The sequence below is a fragment of the Pogona vitticeps genome, chromosome 2, assembly GCF_051106095.1.
Source record: "Pogona vitticeps strain Pit_001003342236 chromosome 2, PviZW2.1, whole genome shotgun sequence".
Lineage (NCBI taxonomy): Eukaryota > Metazoa > Chordata > Lepidosauria > Squamata > Agamidae > Pogona > Pogona vitticeps.
The window spans coordinates 37052213-37078416 of NC_135784.1; the positions used below are offsets into that span (position 1 = coordinate 37052213).

Genomic DNA, 26204 nt, shown 5'->3' on the forward strand with positions numbered 1-26204 from the left:
AAGATTTAATGTGAAAAACACAGGCGAGAAATAAAACAGACTCCCTGTTCACCCCAGGATGCATGCATTACTCTCATTAATGTTAATGGAAGATATTGAATGTGTGTGCACTGAGGGGAGTTTATTAGAACCTAATAAATCGTAAGAAATTTCCTTGGGTCTCTTCTATAGCTGGACTGGAATATACTGTATAATTGGACCCTTCACTGTGGCACAAGAGTGTGATATTTGTTTCTCAAAATGCAGCACATGAAATTCACATATTGGAGACTTCAGAGTTATATATTCTTTCATTTGGGGGTACATTTAGAGGCAAGCAGACACATACAATACAAAGAGTGTTTGAGTTTGTTACAAGTATTTAGAGTAGGGATGGTGATCCCTGTCAGAAATCCTTCATATAGGAAAGGAAATCCCATCATGAGCACAACAGAAACACCCTCCTCCACTTCTACTGTATACAACTAGGACACAGAGCTGGTTCACATTGGTGTGGAAACAGCAGATTCCCAATGGTTAATAATCTTCCCCTTCTCCAGTGTTCATCTGTTCAGTGCTGGGAATCAATAAGCCAAGGCAGAATTCTGTTGCACCCTCCCAACTCTGCTGGCGGAGCTCTGTGCGATCCATGGATTGCCGTTCAACTAGGTAGCTCCCTGAGCAAACTTAGAAAAAGTCAGCCCAGTGGAATGTTGCATGAATAGCATAGACAAAAGGTATAGTTATTTTAATTATTTTAATAATTTCATTGTGAAGCCTTTGAGTAACAAGAACATGTTGTGTCCCATTAGTTTGTTATTTGGTAGATCACTGGTGGATGCTGTTTTGGCAAAATATTCCTAGGAGTCCTTAAACACATGACAAATGATTAATGGAGCACATTAATTTTGTAAGGTTCAGTAAAATGATCAGCATCGATGCACATTGAATTGATTTTAACATTAACATCATTTTAACGTCAGTGTTTCTAAGATCTGCATCTGCCAAGCCAGGCTTTGGAGATCCTTAGACAATGGATGCTCCATTTGGACTTTGCAGGAAGCTACAAGTTTCAAGAAATTCTTGGATTCTTAAGAAACCATGCAACATGTGTGAGCTCATAGGCCAGCTGGTTCTAGTGGAAGTTGGAACAGTTAAACAAAGCATGGAACTCTTATCTATCGTTTGTTTCTCATTTCTGTCCCATTGCAACCCAGGGATGTAACTGATGGCTTTTTTATTTTTTATTTTTACATATTATAAATTTAATTTGCAGAAAAATTCTGACTGCTAAAAGTAAGACTGGGGAACTTTTTTAGAAGTTATTGTTGTTGTTTTTTCTTGTTGTTTAGTCATTAAGTCATGTCCGACTCTTCGTGTTCCCATGGACCAGAGCACGCCAGGCCCTCCTGCCTTCCACTGCCTCCCAGAGTTGGGGCAAATTCATGTTGGTTGCTTCGATGACACTGTTCAACCATTTCGTCCTCTGTAGTCCCCTTCTCCTCTTGCCTCCACACTTTCCCAACATCAGGGTCTTTTCCAGGGAGTCTTCTCTTCTCATGAGATGGCCAAAGTATTGGAGCCTCAGCTTCAGGATCTATCCTTCCAGTGAGCACTCAGGCTTGATTTCCTCCAAAATGGATAGGTTTGTTCTCTCTGCAGTCAAGAGTCTCCTCCAGCACCACAATTCAAAAGCATCAATTCTTCGGTGGTCAGCCTTCTTTATGGTCCAGCTCTCACTTCCACACATTGCTACTGGAAAAACCATAGCTTTGACTATGCACATAGTCTAAGAGACTATCTAAGAGACTTTGTAAGCTTTTCTTGTCTCTCTCTTTTTGAAGAAGTGCACAAAGGAATAATGCCCACACTGCCAGAGGAAGGATTGTGGGGGGCGCCCTTTAAGTCCCAGTCATGCTGGGTTGGGAGCTCCTCCTTAGAATACCTCCAGCTGCATTAAATTGGTTGGAAGGGAAAACCTGCCCCAGAACCTCACCCCAGTATGAGGGCACCTGGATTGAGGGCCCCACAATGGAGGCTGCCTGGACATGTTCCTCCCCGCCATGCCACAAAGTGTCTCTCTGGTAAGTTATTGTGGGTGACTCTGTCTTGCACTAATCCTTAATTCTTTGGCCATGTTTGCATTATGAGAAGCTTTCATTTTGACTATATAAGGGATTTTACTGCGATTCCCCACTATGAACTGGAGTGAACGGATTATTGTTTTACTGGGAGTATTCCTTATATATGCAATTCTGCCAGCAAAATATGAGAACTTTGCCAAATGGGCACAAATAACACCTTCTTTTTCCATTCTCTTCATGTCAAAAGCACAACAAAACATATCACACTCTTGCAGCATGAGAAGGATCATTTCCCAGTTCCACATTCTGTTCAGACATTCTGCTCTGCCTAAATTATGTCACTGAAGCCGTAACAGATTTACAATGAGCTAACTGCAACCTGGAGACTGATCCTCGGTGTCTGGTAGCGCAATGGGCGCAGAATTTCCCCCCATTTATTTTTTAAAAAACATTCTATTGCATATATAAAGAACTAAAAGGATTTTTCATTTTAAACTGACGACAGACATTCAAGCCCCTCTTGCGTTAATCTCTCTGCTTACGGACATGCTAAGTGGGATCATGTGTTAATTGTGATGTCTGTTATGAAGGTGAGACTGGCACCGACAGAGAACTTGTGCCAGAGCCAACCAAATCCTGTTTGTTTGCCCAGGCAGTTTAATCAGTTGATATGTTCCATCTGGTTTTTGGATCTCCTGCGTTTTCTTATTGTAATTATGTTCTTTCCGTGTTTTTGTGGTATTCTGTGGAATACTTTTTTCTGCATGTTGTATGACAGTTTATTCACACTCTTGTATATTCCCATGGTATCCACAACCATAGAAAGTGGACTACAAATATTTTAATACACAAGCAAACAAACAGTGTGGGCCTGTGTTTCAAGATTTTTCTTTTTAAGGGGAGAGGATACACAAATTCTACAAGCCCTCGGCGGAATCTTCCTATAGCCCAGTACTTTAGAAGGCTTAGCTCTAACAGAAACAACTTAAGTTTAGGAGTTTATGGGATCAGTTCATTTGCAATTTGACTTATTAAAGCTTAATCCATCTGTGATAGAAATATTACTCCTCAGGTATATAGTGGTTGGGAGAAGTATAAAGCTCATGTAGGTTGGGGTCGCATTACTCCTCTCTTGAAAAATATTTTTAAATCACATATTTTATCAGTTTGAGTGTGTTGCCAACTGCCATCAGTAACTTTGAGGGTATTTTACTATCTTCAGCTGATCCATGAGCAGTGGGCTTTCCCGGAACTCTGCCCACAATTTCCTGACCAGCCATTGAAACTTCAGTCTGTATCATCCGCACAAAATTAATGTATTCTGACCAGAGATGTCGAGCCTTAGAGCACTGTGCAAAAACAAGGAACTATTCCATTATCCTCTTTCCTCTGTGAAAGGGTGAAATATTTTGTGGTGCTCTTGTGTTGCTTTGCTGCACGGACTTTTAAGGATCGTGTCTATAAGGAATGGTTACTTAATAAAAATAATGAAAATCACCAGTCACTTGTTCTGTCAAGTAGTGTCCTCACTTATTTCAAGAAAATCGCACTGGGTGAGATTATGAGAGATTCTATGCATTTGTCACACTTTGAGACTTTTTTCCTTTAAAAAAAAATCCAAGGATTTGTAACAAAACCTTTTGCACAAAATACTCTTTTTTTGTAGTGATCACTTTTTAATTTTATTTTATTTTATTTTATAAGAATAAATTTTGAACTGCAGAGCTGGAAAGGACCCTATGGATCATCGAGTCCAGCCCCATTAACAGAGGTACAGTGGGGGACTGAACTCCTAAGATCTGGCTCCACAGCCAGAGACCTAAGCCAGTGAGCTATCCAGCAGTTCTCAAAGGCACACCTCCTGGAGCTCGAAGACCTGATCTCCACCTTTTTTCTTCTTCAAAGGGAAAGGGTACTGGCTTTGTGCAGGGAATTTGTGCAAGTTCTGGTGGAGCCTCATGGTGCAGCAGTTAAACTGCATCACTGCCATCAAGACTCTGCCCACAAATTGAGTTTGATCCCAACAGGCTCAGGTAGCTGGCTGAAGGTTAACGCAGCCTTCCGTCCTTCGGTAAATTGAGTACCCAGCTCACTAGGGTTGGGAAAGACAAGCTGAAGCCTGTATATTTAAATTGTAAGCTGCCCAGAGAGTGCTTTAAGCACTGTGGAGTGGTATATAAGTAGAATACTTTGCTTTATCGAGATGTGGATGAAAAAAAATCAATTCCTCATATTGCTATCAATTTTTGTTGAGGTGTCTCTTCATGACAGATTAAAGCAATGAAGAAGATGAATCTGGTGAGTTTTCTTTGCATCCCTTTCCCCAACTGTTTCTCTTAATGTGTGTACAGTATTAACTTTCAAAAACGTCTTCTATCTGTGGCTGTGATATCCTAAGTACCATGTTTACTCATTAGAACCTTCTGAATTCTGAAGCTTTTCTCAATGTTTTCCCACCATCCAAGGCATGGCAGGTGAACAAAAAAGGAAACGTACTTTTGGAGTATGTTGCCAAAAATGCTTAATGCCTTTTCAAAAGAGTCTTGTCTGGTCTATTGTTATTGGTCTCCACCAAACATTAAAAACATAAACATCTCTGTCTGTCTGTCTGTCTGTCTGTCTGTCTGTCTGTCTGTCTGTCTGTCTGTCTGTCTGTGTCAGTGTGTGTGAGAGAGAGAGACTGTGAAGCTTCTCCTTTGTGGCCAACTGACAACCTTTTATCATTTGTGCTCACTTTTTCTTTGTCTATTATTTTCCCCTCGTTCATATTATTTTATCACTCTCTAACTGATTTCAAATTAACCAAAAGTTTATTCCCTCTCCTTTTTTTCCCCTTTAACAAAAAAAAGGTGGCATGAGTATTTTAAATAATGGATAAAGGCTTAATTCTTTCCACCACATGTCAAGGTAACAAAAAAAAAACCAGTATGGGCCATAGCCACTGGTGTTCTGGCAGAATGTCACAAAACCAGATAGGATTTGGCAGTGTTATATGAGGACAGGCACCGAGGATTGGGCTGTAAAGGAGAAAAGTCCCATATGACCATGTCAAAGTAAGCGTTTGAAAGCTGTTGCCTGAAAAAGACAAGGCAGCACCACATTGGGGAGGAAACAGAAATGTATAAACCTGTGGTGACAGAATTCCCTAGTTTCATTGTGTGTCGACTGAGGAAAGTAATTCAATGCATTGCTGCTTCTTTCTGCTGATTCTGCAAAAGTATTCTGTGTGCATTAATACTAATTCTCTGTAAACACACTACAATTTCCAAAGAACACTTTATACATTTATTGCACATCTGTTCCGACAGTGCTTGAAGATTTTGTTCAGTGGAAATGGACTGACCTGACCTCACAAGAAGCAGAAGCTCTCATTTCTGCTCAGACTCCAGCTATTCCACCTCACTGGTTACCAGGAAGAAAATGCCAGAGCTTGGAAGTAAATGAATTCAGGCAGCACCAATAGCTCATTGGAGTTGGTGCACCTGAGATTCTAATTCTCCACCGTGCCTTGTAAGAGACAAGTCAGACAGTGGAGGCAAATGGTAAACCCCATCTGAGTGCTGCATATCTGGAAGATCTAAAGATTATTATTATTAGAATGCCATTACTTGTAATGAATTACTTTGGGGATCAACAGAGATATATTTGCATTCCTTTTGCCAAAGGTATAACAAGTGGTAATCTTGTAACACTTTCCACATAACAAACAATATTTATTCATTACTTCTGAAACACTGAGGCTTGGAAGACATTTTGTGCGATATTTCTATAGCTGAATGCATTTTACTTATTGGGTAAAGAGTAAATGAAAAACAATACGCTCTCAACACATTACTAACATGTTACTCTTAAAGCAATGAGTGCTATTCCAAGTTCTGGAAAATACATCATCTCCACTGCCTTCTCCTCACAGCTGAATTCATGCTGTATCTCAAAAGTATGCATTTTAAGAAGAAAAATGGGGAAAAACATTAAATGTAGGGAGGTTTTCAAGGTTCAGATGAGACTACTGTACAAAACAAGTTGACCTTTTGTGAGAATATATGTATAAAAACAGCACAGTTAGACTGTAGTAAACCCTCCTCCTTCTATTACCTTCTGCTTCCTAAATGCTCAGCATTCTGTCACTCCCACAGAATCTTATCAACCGCAAACATATGCTTGAGGGTGAGATAAAGCTAGTCCTGAAACTTTATACAACATAAGCTGGGATTTGAACTCACAGCATTACATAACATAAAAGAGCACCATATTGGTTAAGGGGAAGGTTCTATCCTTCAGTCTTATACAGTGAGCCAAGAATACATCTCTATAGATCTCAGAAAGGACCTCTTTTAGTTTTATTGAGTTCTATCTTCTGAGTTACATCCTTGCTGAGGAATAAAAATCTACTAATGCACAAGAGATGCCTCTAACAACTACTGGACCAATGTGTCTTCCTACTGGATTACAAAGTGGCTCAAGTATATCACAATTCCTAACCTTACTTAATTTCTTCTCTAAGGACACATCTTAAATTAGAAGAGACACTATTGGCAAGGAGAAATCAACACATTGAGGAATATTCCCACTTTAGCGCTATAAAATACCAATTCTGCCTTTTCTTTTTTTTTCCAGAAAGTGCAAGATTATGTTATGAGTGCCAAAGAAATGTAGACCTGACAGTTAGAAGACAGTGGCTGAACTCCTGCTGCACCACTCCGCAGGCAGAAGGAATAACATTCATTCACTTCCAGCCAGCAATTAAAGAGTTGCCACTACAATTCTTGGGAGTCTCAATGAAGATTCATTAACTGCCGGATGGAAGTGAGTAAATGTGATGCCACCTATTGTTTGTCTCAGCAATAAACAGACAAGATTCCAGCCAATATCTTAATAAAAACATAAGGGCAAGAGTTGACTTGTGTAGACGTGGACTAAGCGCAAAAAGTGATAGCCTTCTTAATAAACAGAGAATAGCATGGAAATCCTTTTCATATATTCCATGATTCTCCAAGTGCAAATTGTTTCAGAAATCAAGAGACAGCAGGAGATACAGTAAATCATACAGGAGGTACGTGACATGCAAACCTGAACTTGGGGGGAAAAATGCAAACATTACTTTAGTTCCTAGGTGAAGAAGGTTTTCCCCTCTAATACTGAAAACTGCATTTTTACAGGGCAATTTATATTTGTTCATACTACCTCTACCAGGAGTATGATAAGAATCTTCAATCAAACAAGCAGAGCAAATAGTAGAAGAATCAATGATAGGCCATCTAATGCTACTGATATAACTAAAAGCTAGGGGAAAGTTGTTCAAAACCAATGCTTGAAAAGATTCCAACCTTACAGCATTTTGCTGCTGAGTTATGGCCAAGAGCAGCATAATAGTAAATAAACTGGAAATTATTTCACATACAGAGGCACTCTACATTTCCAGCAAGCAAGTCAATAAAGTATTTACAAGAATCATTATGAAAAGAATTGGAAATTGGTACAGATATAAAAGCTCTGTGACAATTGTTGTTTGTTGTTGTTTAGTCATTAAGTCATGCCCAACTCTTCGTGACCCCATGGACCAGAGCACGCCAGGCCCTCCTGTCTTCCACTGCCTCCCAGAGCTGGGTCAAATTCATGCTGGTAGTTTCGTTGACAATGTCCAACCATCTCATCCTCTGTCATCCCCTTCTCCTCCTGCCTTCACACTTTCCCAACATCAGGGTCTTTTCCAGGGAGTCTTCTCTTCTCATAAGATGGCCAAAGTACTGGAGCCTCATCTTTGACAATTTTACATCCTAAATTCTACAAAAGGGTCAGTTCCCTGAAAGTCACCATGTAAATTGACATGTTGTTGTTGTTTTTTATCCACTATTTATTTATTGTTTGTTTGTTTGTTTGTTTGTTTGTTTAAAATATTTTTACTCTGCCTTTTTCCTTAGAAAAGGACCCAAGGCGTCTTTGAAGACAATATTTAAAAACAAAACAAAACAAGGAACATAAAAAGGTGGTGTACATCATTAAAAGGCTATATTTAAAGCTAAAAACACTTAGTATAGAAATATTTAAAAATGGAACAAACAAAATGCCCTTTTTAGAAATGGGAGCCACAAGCTATTAATAAAAACACAATGAAAGCAGTGATGCATAACTTAACTTTCTATCTAGAAAGATCACGCTCAGGCAGCCAGTCATTGAGAGAAAGCCATGCACCCTTCTAGTGTATTTTGTGAAGGCAGTTGTAGGCGGTAAAGCCTGGGCAGAAGACCCCTTGGCACTATGGATGTTTTGGACTACCCTGGAGTGAGGGAAGTTCTGGAAAGTGAAGCCCAAGCTGTTTGGCAAGTTTAAAAGTTCTCACTCCTTCCTTAAGCTAAAGGAGTTGGAAAACCAGCATTATAGAGTCTACGTTCCCAACAGGCAATTGACCTTCCAGCCTAATTTACCACAGAAGAGAATTACTGGAAAAGTTTTGAAGAATTCTTGACATTAGGTTTCCTAAAAACACTTCAAACATACTGTATATGTTGGCCCCCAAGGAGAGCCAGTTCAAGGACTCTGCAATGCCTGCTGCCTTGATTTCTGACTGTGATTAATTGGTTGATTCCTCAAGATACATAAGACCTTTATAATGTGCCTCCTTATTCAGAAACATGGCAGACATCTAATACAATATTACTGGGCTGGTCCAGAGATGGAATGTGTCATGACATTCTGTAATGTGGACTCTGAAAAAAAAAGATCCATCTCCATCTCTATCATGATTCACAGAGAATTATGGGAATTGTGCCTGCCCCCTTTTTCCCTTCAGGGGATTTTCAGCTCCTGATATTTCTAAAACAGACTTCATTATCCAAGCCATCATTTCCATTTATCAGTGCCTTCCAGCTCTCAGTATTCTCAGTTCAAAGAGTGTCACATCCATCAATCATTCCACTGCCTTCATTTTCCTTTGTCTCCCGCAGCCATCAAACAAAGCCTTTTTTAAAAAAATGTTGCTTCCAGCAGCAAAGGATGGTGGTAGCAAGAAGGCCCTATACCATTTCCGAAAGAAAAGAATCAGAATCTGCAAAGATTAGAGGACTTTGTGTGACTTCCTGTCCTCGACCAGGTTCTGAAACTGAGTTGGACACAATGCGAAGTGGCAACATTTGGCAATTTCTTGAAGTCACCCAATCATCAGGAGGCAAACATACACTTTTGTCATTGCTATCTATATAAGTGAAGGATGGCTCTTCCACATTACGCATCTATTCTTGGTGCTCGTCGGGAAATTGTCCTTCTAAAAATGAAGGAGAAAAAGAAAGAATGGTTGCTCCTTGGCACAGTAGGGAGGTAGAAATGATGATGAGAATAGTGATGGGAAAGAATTGGCCATCTCCCAAGACATTCCTCAGCTCTGCTCTTTATGTGATGATGTGAGTGCACTGTGAGCCTCTGTCAAGCAAACCAAAGAGGTGCTCACTGGAACAAAGCTTCTAGAGCAGTGGTGTCCAACCTTGGCCCTCCAGATGTTTTTGGACTACAACTCCCAGAAGCCTTCACCACCACCTCTGCTAGCCAGGATTTCTGGGAGTTGAAGTCCAAGAACATCTGGAGAGCCAAGGTTGGACACCACTGTTCTAGAGGCAGGGAAGGAATTCAGATCTTCGCTGTGCCCCCTAGAACAGGGGTTGAGATCACCTGGAGTTTGTGAGACTGATGGGAGTTATACAACCTGTTGCCTGTGCTAACGTGGAGAAGCTGTGCAGATCCAGAACACACAGAAGGAAGGGCTGGTAAACCACTTCTGAGTACTTTACAGTTAGAAAACCCTGAGAAGGGCCACCATAAGTCAGAACCGACTTGAGTGGTCATAATTAGTTATACAAGCGCTCTTAGTTTTGGCATGAGAATCAAATGCTAACTGTTCCTCCTTTCATATCTTTTGTAATTTTTACATATTATAAATGTAATTTGCAGAAAAATTCTGACTGCTAAAAGTAAGACTAGGGAACTTTTTAGAAGTTATTGTTGGGTTTTTTTTTTTCTTGTTGTTTCGTCGTTAAGTTGTGTCCAAATCTTTGTGACCCCATGGACCAGAGCACGCCAGGCCCTCCTGTCTTCCACTGCCTCCCAGAGTTGGGTCAAATTCATGTTGGTCACTTCGATGACACTGTCCAACCATCTTGTCCTCTGTCGTCCCCTTCTCCTCTTGCCTTCACACTTTCCCAGCATCAGGGTCTTTTCCAGGGTGGCTTCTCTTCTCATGAGATGGCCAAATTATTGGAGCCTCAGCTTCAGGATCTGTCCTTCCACTGAGCACTCAGGGTTGATTTCTTTCAAAATGGATAGGTTTGTTCTCTTTGCATTCCAGGGGACTCTCAAGAGTCTCCTCCAGCACCACAATTATACTGAAAGTATAATTGCTGTCTTGCTACAACATGGTTTTCTAAAAATTAGAAGTATCAGTTGAATTGTCACCCAATCTTAACTATGCTTGCTCTATGTGTGTGCGTGTGTGTTTATGTGTGTGTGTGCGCGCGCGCGCGCGCGCGTGCATGCACACATGCTCTGCTTTGCTTTGCTTTGTAAAAGGACGATACATGTTTCATGACCTGTGTGAATTGCAGAGACCTTGATGGGATGAAAAAGGTCTCACCCCCACCCTGGAAGGCAGAAGTCTTGCACATCTTGAGAGCCTTGTTGTTGAGCTGTCTTAAGTTGTGACACACTGGATTGATAAGAATGAAAGATTTGTTGAATACACATTTTTCATATCTCTATTTGGAGATACCTTTAAGGTGATCATGGATATAGCCAGGACTCATCACTCAGAGCTCTAGGACCTGGTGGGGCAGGATAGGGCACCCCTTTGGGGACAATCCTTACCATGCAATTAGGGCATTGAGGCTTGGGTGGGGACTGAATCAGGAAGACCTTTTTCAAAAGCTGAAGATGGCAGTGGGAGAATAGAGTTATTGTCTTTTCGATTCCTTTTGGCTAAGTATGTCTAGCCTTAATTTGAAACCGGGATTGCTGTTAACATTGTTCTTATCTGAGCGGTATCCAACACAATGTCATGTTGACTTGCAGCCCTTGTGATGTTCAACATAAATATATTTGTGGTCTTTGAGCAAAGTAGGCAGTGAACATTGCTTCTAGCTCCTTCAAGAAGTGAAAAAGTCAGAATCGTAGAAGCACACAGAAGTGATCATTGATCACTGGAACATAAAGGCTGGTTTCTTATGCAGGTCTGGTTGCTCAGGCGTGCATAACAAAGCAAACCGTGCAGCTGGAGGGAAAACATTATAACAACAGGAAATACACATTTTCCTGAATGATAGCCTCAGCTCCTCCTAGTTAATCGAATAACAAGTGTCTCATCTTGCTTTTCTTTAGGCTAGTCTCAAATGAAAGATTTGTGTGGTCTGAAGGCTGTCTGCCAGAACCTGTACTGACTGTCAAGGACATGGGCACCAAGGGATTGCAGGGGTCTGTTAGTCATGCCGGGTGACAACCTTCTCCCAATACTGTTTGGAGGATCCATGGACAAAAAGGTCCCCTCTGTGGGAAAGCAGCAGGGACGTGGTGGCGCTGCGGGCTAAACCGCAGAAGCCTGTGCTGCAGGGTCTGAAGACCAAGCAGTCGTATGATCGAATCCATGCGACGGAGTGAGCGCCCGTCACTTGTCCCAGCTCCCACCAACCTAGCGGTTCGAAAGCATGAAAATGCAAGTAGATAAATAGGGACCACCTTGGTGGGAAGGTAACAGCGTTCCGTGGCTAAGTCGCACTGGCCATGTGACCACGGAAGATTGTCTTCAGACAAATGCTGGCTCTATGGCTTGGAAACGGGGATGAGCACCGCACCCTAGAGTCAAACACGATTGGACAAAAATTGTCAAGGGGAACCTTTACCTTTACCTTACTGTGGGAAAGCATTTGTTCCTACATAACAGTCGTTGGTAGAGTGGGGAAGCCACTAGGAAATCAATATTCCCAATATTCCCATACATTTTGTGCCATTTACTTTCTAGCTTTCCTGTCTCAGCGCTATGTTCGAGATACATCAACCAAAACTAATGTCTCTGTTGCCTTCAGCACTCTGTGTTCTTTTTGACAGGGTGGTGTCTACTGCAAAAGAATGCTGAAGGTGACCTCCAGGGTTACAGAGGGTTATATCTTTAGCTAGCTGTAGCTCTGTTGCACATCCAAAAGCCGGGGGAGGTGGGTTTTGTGCTTTATTAGTCTAAGGTTGGTGTTGATAGAGCCACAGGATGCTCAGCTGTGCTAGCGCATCACTGCTATAAAGGAGACTAATCCTTCTGCTACAATCAGGGCATGCTGTGACATGATTAATCTTGAATATTCAAACCCTCTAGTCCTCAGGAACAATAAGAAAAACAAGAGGAAAGAATATAAGAAAGTATAAGCTCATGGCTAGAGAGACCTTTATAGAGACATTTCATGTCAGGTTGAGCAGAATATTGTGACACCTTACAGACAAATAGATTTATTTCCAAGTGAGCTTTCATAGATTACAGTCCATTTCCTCAGATTCATCAGGTGTACTATAATGCACAAAAATCTCATGTTATTAAATCTGTTCGTTTTAAATGTGCCACAATAATTCTCTTTATTTTTTTGCTATACATGCTGAAACAGATGGGCTACTTCTCTGACAACTCCAAGCTGAAATTCCTACAGAAACTCTAATCAGGTGTGTTGACGTCGTGCACCCTGAGAGAAGCCTGGATGTAGGAACAATATGCCCATCGAAAGAAAAGGAGCGAAAAGAATAAGAAGATGGAAAGGCAATTTTTTTTTGCTTTTCAGTAGCGGAGTTGTGGAACAGAAATTACCTCACTACCTTCCGAGCTTCAGTATCATTTTCCTTGCCGACCACGAGAATTTGTAACGACATGGAACTCATGGAGGAGGATGCTTGCCATCACAGTGACTTGAGACATGTGTCAATGAGGTTCCCTTAAGTGTACATGACTAGCCAGCTGACCAATGCTAAGCTGAAAAGGTTCAAGGCTTTGCTCTGCAGAGAGAGGACAGCCTATAAATTGATATTTTGATACCCGTGGAGGCCAAAAGAGTTAACACCAGGAATCAAGTTTTTTTCAGTCGTTGGAATAAACCCTCAACAGACGCTCATCAGGCACATTCCTCCTTGGTTTTAAGAAAGTAGTAAAAACTGCATCATTCCAAGCTTCCTTTTTTTAATTACCTGAGATGCCCCAATCTGTTTTGATTTGTTTAATGTTATTGAAAGTTACGTTTTTTAGCTAGGGAAGGGGCTCTATTTATTTAAATATTAATTAAAATATATGTTGTATTTATATGTGCTTTTAATGTGTTTTAAACCACTCAGAGTGTGTGCGCATTATGGCAGTGGTCCCCAACCTTGGGCCTCCAGATGTTCTAGGACTTCAACTCCCAGAAATCCTGGCCAGCAGAGATGGTGGTGAAGGCTTCTGGATATTGTAGTCCAAGACTATCTGGAGGTCCAAGGTTGGGAACCACTGCACTATGGGGCAGCGTACAAAAAGTAAGTAATCAATCAGTCTATCAATCTGACACATCTGCTTCATCTCCATTCTGCCCTGCTGGCAGTGTGGTTTCTAGAGCACATATCTAACCCAATTTTGGGATTATTTGCCTTAATGCCAAATTATATAGCTTTGGAAAGGTTCTGAATAACTCAAATGCTTGCCTTCTTTTTTAAGTCAGCCAATAAAAAAAATTATTGAACCCAGAACTTTGCTTCCATAGGTGGATCACACAGCTACTTTTTCTATATTTTATACTCTTTTTCCGCTTCTTCGATGTTTTTAAGTCACAAATCTAATTTGAACAAGATAACCCAGATATTTAGTGTGATGGACTTGGTTAGAGAACATGGATGACATTGTTTCTGGATCAAAATAACTAGAGAAGAATACATCAGTAAGAAATTACTAATTATCTTGGGATCTTTACGAGCCACATGCATCAGATCTGACATGCCAAACTTTACCCTTCCTACAAAGATACTTAGGCTGATTTTTCTTGTTTGTCTAATCACAAATATTTTATTTGCTCATTTATTTATTTGTTCAGCTTCTATACTGCCCATCTGGCTACAAGGACGCTCTGGGTGGTTTACAATCAAAAAATTAAGACACAAAACAAAGAAATACGTCAAATTACAACTATCAATAGTGGGTATAAACTCAAAATGAAGAAAAACCAAACAAAAAGGAAAAATCAAAACCAAAAATAGTACACGTAAAATAAAACCAACATAGACATCAATGATTAAGAGATATGGTGGAGGAATAGAAATAAAAACTAGAGACTGCAGTGCATTATTCAGATGTCAATTCCAGAAAAGCCTGCCTAAAAAGCCATGTTGTCAAAGGTCATTTAAAAATTCCCTGTCTTAAGGGGCCAAATGAATATCAGGCAGGAGATCATTCCAGAGGTCAAATAAAGAAAGCTTACATTAAGAAGAAAAAGAGATAGAGAGATGATATGGCCAAACATTGGCTATTACAGAGTTGGTAGCCAGACAGCAGGGGGACTGAGGTTCCCAATGAGATTGTTAGGAGTTTGAAAAAGATTTGCTTGCATGGAGAAAGGGGAGTTCAAACAAAGTTAATCAGAGTCCATTTTAACATGTACCCAAGCTGCCTCACTCGAACGGATTTCAAACTTATTTTGGATAGACGTGCCATCAGTCTTCACAAATTCAAGTGTGCACCATAAAGTTTTAAATTTTGAAACACAGGGAAATATAAGGGCAGCCTTTCTCAGATTTGATCAGATCCATGCACAACAGATTCCTGTTTCTTCTCACTACTTATGACAGTGGCCATTCATCTTGTGGCCTTGTGGCACAGTGGTTAAACCTGCAGTCCTGCAGTAAAGACTGTGCTTACAACCTGAGTCATAAGTCCTGGTTGTATTGGTTGACTGTTGACTTTGATCTCACTCCTCCTTTCTGGAAAAAGAGCACCAGTAGAACTTAACTATCTGTCACCTCTGAATCTGTGTAACTACCTTCTCGAAGCAGAAGTACTCTTAATGTACTGCCTAGATATCTCCAGGAAAGGTTGCTGCTTGGAATTGCCACTTGGGCATCCTGAAGACTCAAGTCTGTTCAGGAAGAGAAGCTACACAAAGGCCCAAATTAAAATGTTATCTTGAGACGCTGCTGTCCCACCTTGAACCATTAGCTTTGACTCCCTTGCTCTGAGCCCTTCCATTAAGGGAAGCTTGTGTGGCAAAACATATGCAACGCATAACAATCAAAGGCCAAGCTGCAGTGGAAGCTTTCAAGGGCCTATGGTTTGTGATGTCAGACTTGTAATTCACTTTTCTTGCAAACACACCTGTGCTATCAACTTTAAAAGAAATACTGTGGGGAAATTGAAAGTTTAAAAGCTATCTTCCAAGGGCAGCATGAAAGTACACAAGATAGAAACAGTGTCAGTTTGTTGGAATACAACTCCCAACAGACCCCCATTAGCATGACCACTGGGCACTCTCCACACTGCATGTGGAGCTGTAGCCCCACAGAGTAACTTCTGTCCCTGCAGTGTTCCTTTCTCCCTGTGGTTGCCACTGTAAAGATGGTTGGGATAGACAGAGGCATTAAGGCCCTGGGTCTGTTCCTAGTAGAAGGGAGAAAGGAGCCATGTACTTCCATTACAACTGGCTGAAGCTTGAGAAATTGAGGAGGCATTTTTGTCCACTTCTCCTCTTTATAGACTCCGGAAAGTGGCCCTGGAGGCCCAAGGAGCCCCTAGAACCATGTGTGTCAGGTGGCACTAAATTGTGCAAGAGCAAAAGGGGATGCGGGCTAAAATCTGTTTTCTGAGTCCCAGAATTACTTCAGTCATGTAAGAGATACTATGGAGCCAATCCAATGAAATGGGGTTTCCTGCTCTCCTCAGATGGTATTTTTTGCTACAATTTATTAATTATTCGTTAGTTATCTGTATATCCCACCTTTCCTTGACGGAGCTCAGTCTGATGTGGGATCTGCTGGGGATCCCTCTCAACTTTGTTCTCACAACAGATCTGTAAGGTAGATCGTGCCTGTGAAAGCATTACTCAGTTGAAGGCTCAGTAACAATCGTATCCCACATACCCTAGATTCTCATCCAGCGTTGTACCCATTGCTCTGCATTAGTTGTCTCTTCTCCAGATGCACCTTTCCCTCTCCTCTTCACTCTCAGTACAAGACAAACTAGGAAAAGGTGGGAAAGAAAAGGAAACAAAGATCTCGTGGAAATGAAGGGCAGGTCTTGGTTTGTCTGCATCTCCTTCTCTTCTCCTTCTCAGTGTCAGATCTCCCAAATGGTATATGGAAATATGAGACAGGGTTAGAGACCTGGTCTAGCTCAGTGATTCCCAACCTTGGGTCCTCAAATGTTCTTGGACTACAACTCTCCGAAATCCTAGCCAGCAGAGCTAGTGGTGAAGGCTTTTGGGAGTTTTGTCCAAGCACATCTGGGGACCCAAGGTGGAGAGTCTATCAAAATCAACCATGGTATTTGTTTGTCTTTTGAAGAGGAATATGTCATGATGTTATGCTGCTTTCAAGTCAACATCTTTCTTTTGTCTTGAAAAGAGGAAATATTTGATGGTGGAAAGACACACCTTTTAAAATCTCAGATTCTCACTATTATGATTGGTGTCCATGAGATTTTCCCAACAAAACCAGGTGCACCAGCCAAACGCCTGCCAGGTCTAACATCATATTTTGGAGTGTGATTACAGTACCTGAACAAGAAATGGGTTTGGAGGGCAACTATTTTTACTAAAATACATATACTCTACATTTAAAAAGAAAATGATGATGCTCCTGTGTTGCATCATCAACACAGGAGCAATAAATGGTTAGGAGTTCTGGAGTTTTATAGAAGAGTTAAGAAATGAAACAAAAACAGAGACAGAAAAGCAGATACAATTTATACAGAGTGATGGGCAATAGAACCCATAACTTCAGAGCAACATCAGTGGATCCCTGTAAACTCACTAATTTTCTGAAAGCAATGGGACAAGAAGCCCCAGGCCCATCTCCATATATTCACAATACACTGGAGATATATTCACATCTCCATATATTCACAATACATCCAGCAGCCTTCATGTTTTCTAAAGTAGAAAAATCAATGTTTCCTCTGAATTCTGAAAGCATACAATTCTTTCTTGCTGATGGCTCTTCAAGAGGGTATTTCTAACATATCACCCATGGAAACATTTGCAGGTAATACTAGAACGCAACACTGAGGTCATCACCTCCAGCTGTGTATTTCATTTGAAGTGTAGAAAACTGTGGTTAGTTGATCAGTGTGACCTCCCCCCCCGCGCCACAAGGAAATTGCAAAAGCAGTGGCTCAAGGCTGTAGTATGTTACAGGCACTATGCTGGCACCAAAGGAATGTGCCTCTGTTCTGTCCACTACATCATACTAGGTAGGGTGAGATGGCTTCCCTTCTGGACTGGACTGCCATGCTGAATGAAGACCAGTCTTGGTAGCCCCTGCAGCAGTCATAACGTGGCTAAACTGTCAGTGGAAGCCAGTTGCTCCAGTTTTGCAATGGCAGTGAATATGCCTTGGCTTTTAATCAAAACTTTAGAGAAGATGCTAAGCTCAGTGCCCCCATAGTTTCAGTACTCCAGCAGTTTCAGCACTTTGGATAGCTCCTGTGCATTTCAGAGTAAAACCTGGGGTGAAATACTTGCACCCACAAAACTCCAGTCACCAGCCTTTGCTGCACCTACTATTCTGTTATTCTAGAGCCTAAAACAGAGTTGCTACATCAGTGTTGTTAAACTCCCCCAACAGGGAGCATGGCAGGAGAAACATAGAAACATGAAGTTGGAAGGGGTCTATAAGGCCATCAAGTCCAACCCCCTGCTCAATGCAGGAATACAAATCAAAGGATATCTGCCAAGTATATTTCTCTTGAATGCCTCCAGTGTCGGAGCACTCAGCACCACTCAAGGTTATTGCTTCCACTGTCTTACCACTCTAACAGTTAGGGTGTTTTTCCTGATATTCAACTGAAATCTGACTTCCTGTAACTTGAGCCCATTGTTGCATGTACTGAACTCTGGGATGACCAAGAACAGATCCTGCCCTCCTCTGTATTTGAAAAGTGCTATCATAGCTACCCTTATTCTTCTTTTCTCAAGGATAAACATGCACAGATCTTTCCGTCTTTCCTCACAGGGCTTGGTTTTCAGTCCCCTGATCATCCTTATTGCCCTCCTCTGAAATTGTTCCAGGTTATTCGCGAAGGCTTTCATGGCCGGGATCTAATGATTGTTGTGGGTTTTTCGGGCTCTTTGGCCATGTTCTGAAGGTTGTTCTTCCTAACGTTTCGCCAGTCTCTGTGGCCGGCATCTTCAGAGACTGGCGAAACGTTAGGAAGAACAACCTTCAGAACATGGCCAAAGAGCCAACAACCATTGTTCCAGTTTGTCTGCATCCTTCTTAAAGTGTGGCATTCAGAACACAACACGGTACTCAAGATGAGGCCTAACCAGTGCTGAATAAAGGGGAACAAGCACCTTGCAGGATTTGGAGACTATACTTCTACTAATGCAGTCTAGAACAGCATTTGCATTTTTTATAGACACATCACACTGTTGGCTCATATTTAGCTTGTGATCTACAACAAATCCAAGATCCTTCTCTCTTGTAGTATTACTGAACCAGGTATCCCCCATCTTGTAACTGTGTGTTTGGTTTCTTTTTCCTGTATGTTTGGTTTCTTTTTCAAGGTGCACTTATCCCTGTTGAATTTCATTCTGATGTTTTCAGCCCAGTGCTCAAGCCTATCTAGATCATGTTGAATTTTGTTTTTGTCTTCCAGGGCATTATTTATTCCACATAATTTTGTGTCCTCTGCAAATTTGATTAGCATTTCCTGATCCAGGTCCAGGTGTGACTCATTGGCCTCTACCTCCTTCATCACTCCTTCTCTCAGCACCCTCAGGCTGGCTGTCACTAGGGCCTCTCTGAAGTCCACTGGAAACAATTGTGGAGTGTTCCCTTCTTAGCTTAATAAGGGAAATGTTTATTTGCATGTAAATGTCTACTAAAGTTGGTTTGCATATAGCATGGCATGGCATTTCCAGAGGGGTAGCTATCTTATTATATTTATTTATTTATTTATTTATTTATTGGACTTATATACCGCCCCATAGCGCTACAAGCACTCTCCGGGCGGTTTACAATTTTAATTATACAGGCTACACATTGCCCCCCCAGCAAGCTGGGTACTCATTTTACCGACCTCAGAAGGATGGAAGGCTGAGTCAACCTTGAGCCGGCTACCTGGGATTTGAACCCCAGGTCGTGAGCACAGTTTTAGCTGCAGTACAGCGTTTTAACCACTGCGCCACGAGGCTCTTATATCTTCCAATGCTCAGTGAGATGTAGTGGATAGAGTGACAGACTAGACTCAGGATTCTGGATTTGAATCCCCTCTTGGACATGAAAACTCACTACGACAGGTGTGGAACTGGTAAAACCATTCTTTGAATATCTCACTTACCTTGAAAACCCCATTAGGATCACTATAAGTCAGATGTGCCTTGTCGGCACACAACACACAAACATACACACAGCCTACTCTGTAGCCTGCACTCTGTAGTCTGTTGCAGAAAAAGCAATGAAAGCCATATCACACTTTACAAAAAAAGGAAATTTTGTTTGGTACCATTTTTTCATGGACTGCAGCCCACATTGTCCATGAAAGCTTACGTCAAATAAAATCTGCCAGTCATTAATGTGCCCTGGGACACTTTGTAGCATTGAAATACAGTAAGCCACAAAGTAAGCCAGGAATGAGGACTCTTTGACTCTCCAGTTCTTTTGGACTACAACCTCCACAGCCCCTTACTATCAGCCATGCTGAATGGTGCTGATGGGACTTCTAGGCTGATATATCTGGTGGCCTGAAGGTTCGTTCCTGCTAGTAATAAGCTTTAAAACAGCCTTGCACAATTCTTGTGGCTGTGTTGGATGCAATTGCTATCACCCTAGCCAATAAGACCAATGATGCTCATCAGAGATCTGAAAAGCCAGCCATCCTCACAAGCTCTAAACAGCACAGGACCAATGCAGAAAATGAGTGAATTGTATAGCAAGCAATAAGATCAGGATCATGAATGAGAAAGGGCAAGAGGTGGGTGGCAAACAATGAAAATTCACAAATAAGATTTGTGAATCTTTGCCCTGTTGATCCAGTAAATGTCCTTCCATTCCTCCCTTTCCTTTCACATTAGTTTCTTCCTCTAGCTATTTACAGGTAGCAATAATACGTACACCACAAATAGAGTCAGTGTAGCAAATGGAAAGAAAGGGAATTGCTTCCATTTGCTATTTGTCGGTTGTTAACGTTATCTTAATCAACTGTAAGAGGGGCTTTAACTGAGCAATCCTAAACTCACATTATCTTGGCACCGTAGCTACACTGATAGAATGTCAACCACATCCAATACAGGTTGAGTCTAGGAAAAGAGCAGGGAAACGCATAGGCTGCCCAGAGAATATAAAAATGGCATGAAAATGGCAGGCCAATGTTCTTAAAAAAGCTTCCACAACCCACTGACCAGCAACAATGGTGGCAGCACCCACATGCCATTGAACCAGCCTGATGGGGGTGGAGATCCAAAGCTCCCTCTGCATCCTCACAGACACAATATGCAAGAAAATGCCACATAACACACACAGAAAGGAATGCCACCGGCTTCACTGCACCCATGATACCATTAGTAATGACTCTGGTACAAGCAATGACTGTACTTATGCTTCTCAAGAGCACTCTTTTCTGAACACCACAGATGAGATGAGCGTAATGACGATACACAACTCAGTAGGTCCCTAGGTTCGACACCCAAAGAGAGCATGCAAGAACCTTGGCAAGGATTTTTAGATTTGCACAATGAGGGGACGACACTTTTTCAACACCATAAAATAGATTGGGCATTAGGTTCATTAGTACTCTTTTGCAAAATGTAAATTAACATATGGGCTTCACAACCATAGAGGTGGCAGCTGCTATTTGAAAATGGAATGTGGGAAGACCTGGAACACAGGTATTCCTGTGTCACAGAGAGAGACAACATGCCTCTTGTGAACTTCCCAGAATCCCCTGTAGGTTGGCTATTGTAGGGAACAGGATGCTGGGCCACCTGGTCTGATCCAAAGACATGCAGTCAGTCCAGCAAAAAGCACAATTTGTTCCAGTTTGCCAAAGATTTCCAGCGTTCGTGTTTTAATTTAATTATTTAATAATTGTTCAATAAGCTAATTGTTTGACAGTAGTCCTAAAATAATGGTTTCAAAATGAGCCTAAGGAAGTTTATGATAACCAGGAGCAGATTTGTGCATTGAAGAGTTATGTTTGATTCTTCTGCTAAGGACAAATCCAGGGACTCAGAATGGTTGACTTCTAAGTGCATGTCTATGTGATTGAGATTTGGGTAATGTAGTCCTTTTTTGGACTACAGCTGTCAGAATCTGCCACTCTGCCATATTCACTGGGGTCTTCTGGCATACGAAGTGCAGAAAAGGAATTTTCCCAAACCCTGTGCAGTTCCGCTAAAAGACATCTGCCTGCCAGAGTTTGATCTAGCTCAGCTCTTCTTGGGTTTTCATGTTTCTTATGTTCTTCTTACAGTTTTAAGATATCTGCCCTTTCTAGTTTTGTCTAGAGAGAAAGGCGGTGATGTGTAACCATATTGCACCATTCCATTTCCATCGATATATTTACAGTCCCAGAAGATTCAGGATCCCTCTAGCTTCAAGGATAAAATAGCAATGCAGCAATATGCTGCAGATGACTGGCTTTTATTAGTTCTCATAATTGTCTCTTATTAATTTGTACTCTGCATAATAAAATAAGCACTCACCTTCACAGTCTGTCCAGCTTCGGGACCATCCTGTAGTAGACAAGGAGGAAGGGAGAGGGGGAAAAGAAGAAAAGGAGAAGGAGGTAAGAGCAGCCAAGGAAAGTCTCCTGGGTCTTCGTAAATATTCCCCATTAATAATTTAAATCCAATTTCATTGTGCATTAATTTATAGCACTCTCATGGGTACAATGTGGCACCAGAGTAGTGGGGAAACAAGAACCTCTCTCTTTCAGGTCTTGATCAAATGGGAAACAAGGGTCTGAAGGAGACATAAATGCTGGCACATTTATTCCCCCCTCCCCAGCCCTCACCATCTCAGCTCACAGATGCTCCCAATAAAGGTTGGTACTCACCAAGATTTATGGAGGCTATTTATAAAAGACCAGACAGTTGTTGGCAGGCACTGCTTGGCACAGTGAAGTGGACGCTTATGCCGATTTCTACAATTCTAACAAAAGGGAAGAGGTGCCTGACAGTGGCCGATAGAGCCACATCGTTCCCTGCTGTGTCCCACAGACCAAAGGGGATGCTATTTCAGGGAGGTGCAGCAGAAGGGCAATTCAAGAAGAAGCCAAAGTTTTAGCAAGGTTTTTAAACCCACGTCTTGTTAAATTCAAGATAAAGCAGAACATATGAAAGTAACTTCCTTATAGTCTGTGCAGAATAGTGGGTGTGGGTGTGAGAAGAGATCAGAAACCAACTCCTTTCTTACTCCTTAACAAAAATGAACTAAGTCAGTGGCATGTCTCTGTGACAAAGTTGCTTTTCTTTAGTTGTTTCTGAACAAATTATTTTAAGGCTTTGTAAACCACCTTTGGTTCCATCATGTTCAAGGATCAAGGGAGCTGAATGTATATGCGTACATCTGAATATATCTAAAGACACATCTAAAGACACAAAGGCTGGTCTTTGACACTCTGTTTTCAGGTTGTCAGATTGAATGAATGAGTGAATGAATGCACATAAGGTATACATGTCCCATCAAGGCATAGCCGGGGCCAACTACCCCTCCTGCATTTACTGAATGCCTAAAAGGCAGTAAATGATATGAATGGTGTCAGAGTTTTTGCAAAATCAAAGCCATGAACAACACGGTAGAGCCTCATTGGGAAGGGTATGCAGTTGGTGACACTCCAGATACTGTATTTTGTAGGACAGAAGTGATAAGGCATGTTTGCTGAAATGGGAAAGATATTGGGTTTCATGATCAAGTCATTTTGCCCATAGAGATGGGCAAAAACAGAAAAACCGGTGGTTCATGATGGTTCCAGGGCTAACCTCAAACCACCACGGAGCCAGTCGCTGCTTCTGAGCATGCACACACCAACCAGCTCGTGTACGGAGGCAGCAGGGCCAGTTTCCCTGCAAGGAGCCAGCTGTGGCCTCTGCATATGCGCCCACCTATCAGCTGGCCAATGGGTGCATGCTCAGAGGCAGTGGCCAGCTGATAGGCCACTGCTTGTGAGCCACTCAGCTAATAGATGGGAGCATACTCAGAGGCAGCGGGCTCAGCTCCTGGCAGGGAAGCCAGGCCCACTGGCTATGAGGATTTCAGCAGAGGAAGTGGTGGTGGTGGTGGTGAAAGAGGTTGGCAGTGGCAGGAGCAGGTAGGGAGGCATCCGTGGCAGTGGGCAGGTATCCTATTTTGCCAAAGCAAAGAACTGGGGAGGGGGAGAGTTTGTCATTTCAAAATGGGATCCCCAAACCAGGTCACGAACTCAACCACAAATCAGCCCAGTGAGTCATTTTTTTTCTGGTTCATGCCCATCTGTCATAGAGAGGGACAAGAACTCTATCATCCTTTAATCTGATTCAGGAAAATGTAGGGAACATCTCTGTTGTATTATCCCTTCAAGTAGGAACCGACTTGCAGAAACACTAGTAGAGCTTTCAAAGTATGATATTTAACTAGTGGTTTTACCAGTTCCACTCCCCCAGTGAGCTTCCATGGCAGAGCCAGGATTCAAACCCAAGTCTACTGAGTCCTAGTCGTTCACTATACTGGACATCAGGAACATCTTAAATTTTCCCAAATCAAACTTGGAGCTAGAATATATAAGGCACTGGAAAAGTGGAAGGATGAGGCTAAGAGATTTCTGCAAATGGGAAACATAAAATCTTCCTGGATTCCTGAAATTCATTTCTGAAGCTAGATTGGGAGAACTTTACTATCATCACTCATATTACATGAGTAAAGGATGTCTAATGGGACACAGCACTTCATAGGCCACCTCTTCCAGCTCCATCTCTGTAGACTTAAACTGCAACCAATGACATATTCTTTCTCGTCTCCTAGCATCGGCAGATTTGTCCCAGAGGACAACAAATTAATTAGTCAAGGTTTTTCACTTAAGCCAGCTATAATATTGACTTTCTGTTGACATGTCGCTGCACTAAATCCCATCACACAAGGGAGATTAGAGGTCAGTGCCAAAAGTATCATTGTTATATTGGAAGTCTGAAAAACCAGCTTTGTTTGTTTGTTTTTGGTACAGTTAATAATCCTCTGCTTTTAGGACAAGATAAACATCCATTACCCGCTCCCGACTGTGAAGAAATCACAGTAGATGTATTCACTGACCTGGACTGAAATAGTAAGGGATGTCCCACCAAAATGTTGTTCCACCACATTGCCAACTCTCTGTGCTGTGAGAAATAAATCCGATATTTCTTCAGGGTGCAGGTCACGGAAACGCTCCACAGGACGGAGCGGGCAAACAAGAACATCTGGTTAGTCTAGAGTTAAGGTACAACTGCAAGTTCGGGAGGTCAGGTTTTATATCCTGTTTGTAACCTGGAGTTCAGATTTCAATAACACTTCAGGTAGAAAATATCAGAGAGAAGAAAAGGGAGGGAGGGAGGGAGGCAGGAAGGCAGGAAGGAAGGAAGGAAGGCAGGCAGGAAGGAATGGCTGTAACAGAACAATTTTCTAAATCTGGTTGAAATTTGTTTGCCTCTAACAGTGTCATATTGTAAGATACTGAAAAGTCCTTCTTTTTCTCCCAAAATTCTGAACACTAACATACAGATAATTTACCAGCTGTACTGAATTTCCAAAAGTTGTGACTGATCATCTTCAGGATCATCACTGCCATCATACCAGAAACAGTCCTATACTTACAAGATTGGAACATAGGAGGGAAAATGAGCACTCTGCACCTATGGCAAGAAACAGAAATAATTCCTTAGATGCTTCAGACAGGCATTCCATCTTAGATTTCTCACACTGTATTGATGAAACTGAGAGGAGATCCCTGTATATGAAGAAGTGGACATCATTTCAACCAAGTTCAGAGTGACTTACTTCAAGATAGTGACAGATGAATGCATAGTATGGCTTTCTCTCACAACTATTTTTTTTAAAATCTTAAAATAATTTGGATTATGAGTTTGAATAAATTCTAATACATCCACATCATCCAACTGCAAGAGCTACAGATGATCCCAGGGATATACGGAACCTGCCTGCCAAGCAGCTGCTAAAATTGGGTAACCTTCTATTTAAAAAAAAAGAGTTTAGAGCTTTAATCCAGCAGCACAAGCATACAAGATTCAAACCCGAATGTCTAAGTGCTAAATCCTCTCTTTATGGATGGTTCTCTTAATTCCATTTTCTCTAGGGTTTCAGATCTCAAGTTTTTTCCAAGTAGTTTATGGGAATAAATTGTAAGTGTTGGTAAACTTTTGCCATGGGGTGGGTGTGGACCAGATGAAATTCTTACCCATCTCTATGCTTACGTAAATTAGAAACATATTGAGCTGCATCCTGAAAAATCCGCATTCAGTAATTTAAACAATCTTCACCCTGATATATGTATGTGCAGGTTTGCCATGTACCTCCATGTCCTTTGGCATGCTTGTCTCTTCACACCCACCCACCAATGCAAACTTCATGTAAATCTTCCCACAAATCATGCCCACCCTAAGTGTACAGTATTTCTAGTGTGGGGTGTGTGTTTTTTTGGGGGGGAAGAATCTGTGGATTTTTTGTCATTGTTTATCAAAAACCAAACCTGAGAAATTTAACTCATTTTTGCTTTGAGTAAAAATGTCTTGGATTGATCCATAAAGTACTGAAGCTCTTTGCATTGCCCTAAAGAGATACGAGAAAGCAGTAAATTCATTTTTGATAGGACTTCTTTTTTTCAGTGCTGTGAGTTTATTCCTTCACCTGGAGGATAAAGAGCCCGAGGGCTTAATCAAATGCTGTCAATTCATTTGCCTGTCTTGCCAACATTATCACAGAAAATCCCTT

The 26204-nt window shown here is 41.5% G+C and overlaps 1 protein-coding gene across 5 annotated transcripts in view; it reads right to left on the bottom strand.

Moving 5' to 3' along the window:
* Positions 1 to 26204, bottom strand: part of FHIT (fragile histidine triad diadenosine triphosphatase) — a 928323-nt gene that overhangs the window by 261617 nt on the left and 640502 nt on the right. For all 5 annotated transcript variants that reach the window (XR_013542797.1, XM_072989324.2, XM_078388814.1 and 2 more), the window contains 2 exons: positions 24531 to 24676; positions 21950 to 21979 (listed from right to left, as the gene is read on the bottom strand). Coding sequence is in view for 4 of the 5 variants with exons in the window: in XM_072989324.2 (XP_072845425.2) it covers positions 21950 to 21979; positions 24531 to 24676 (176 nt within the window). In the remaining variant the exon portion in view is untranslated. The remainder of the gene's footprint in view (positions 1 to 21949; positions 21980 to 24530; positions 24677 to 26204) is intronic.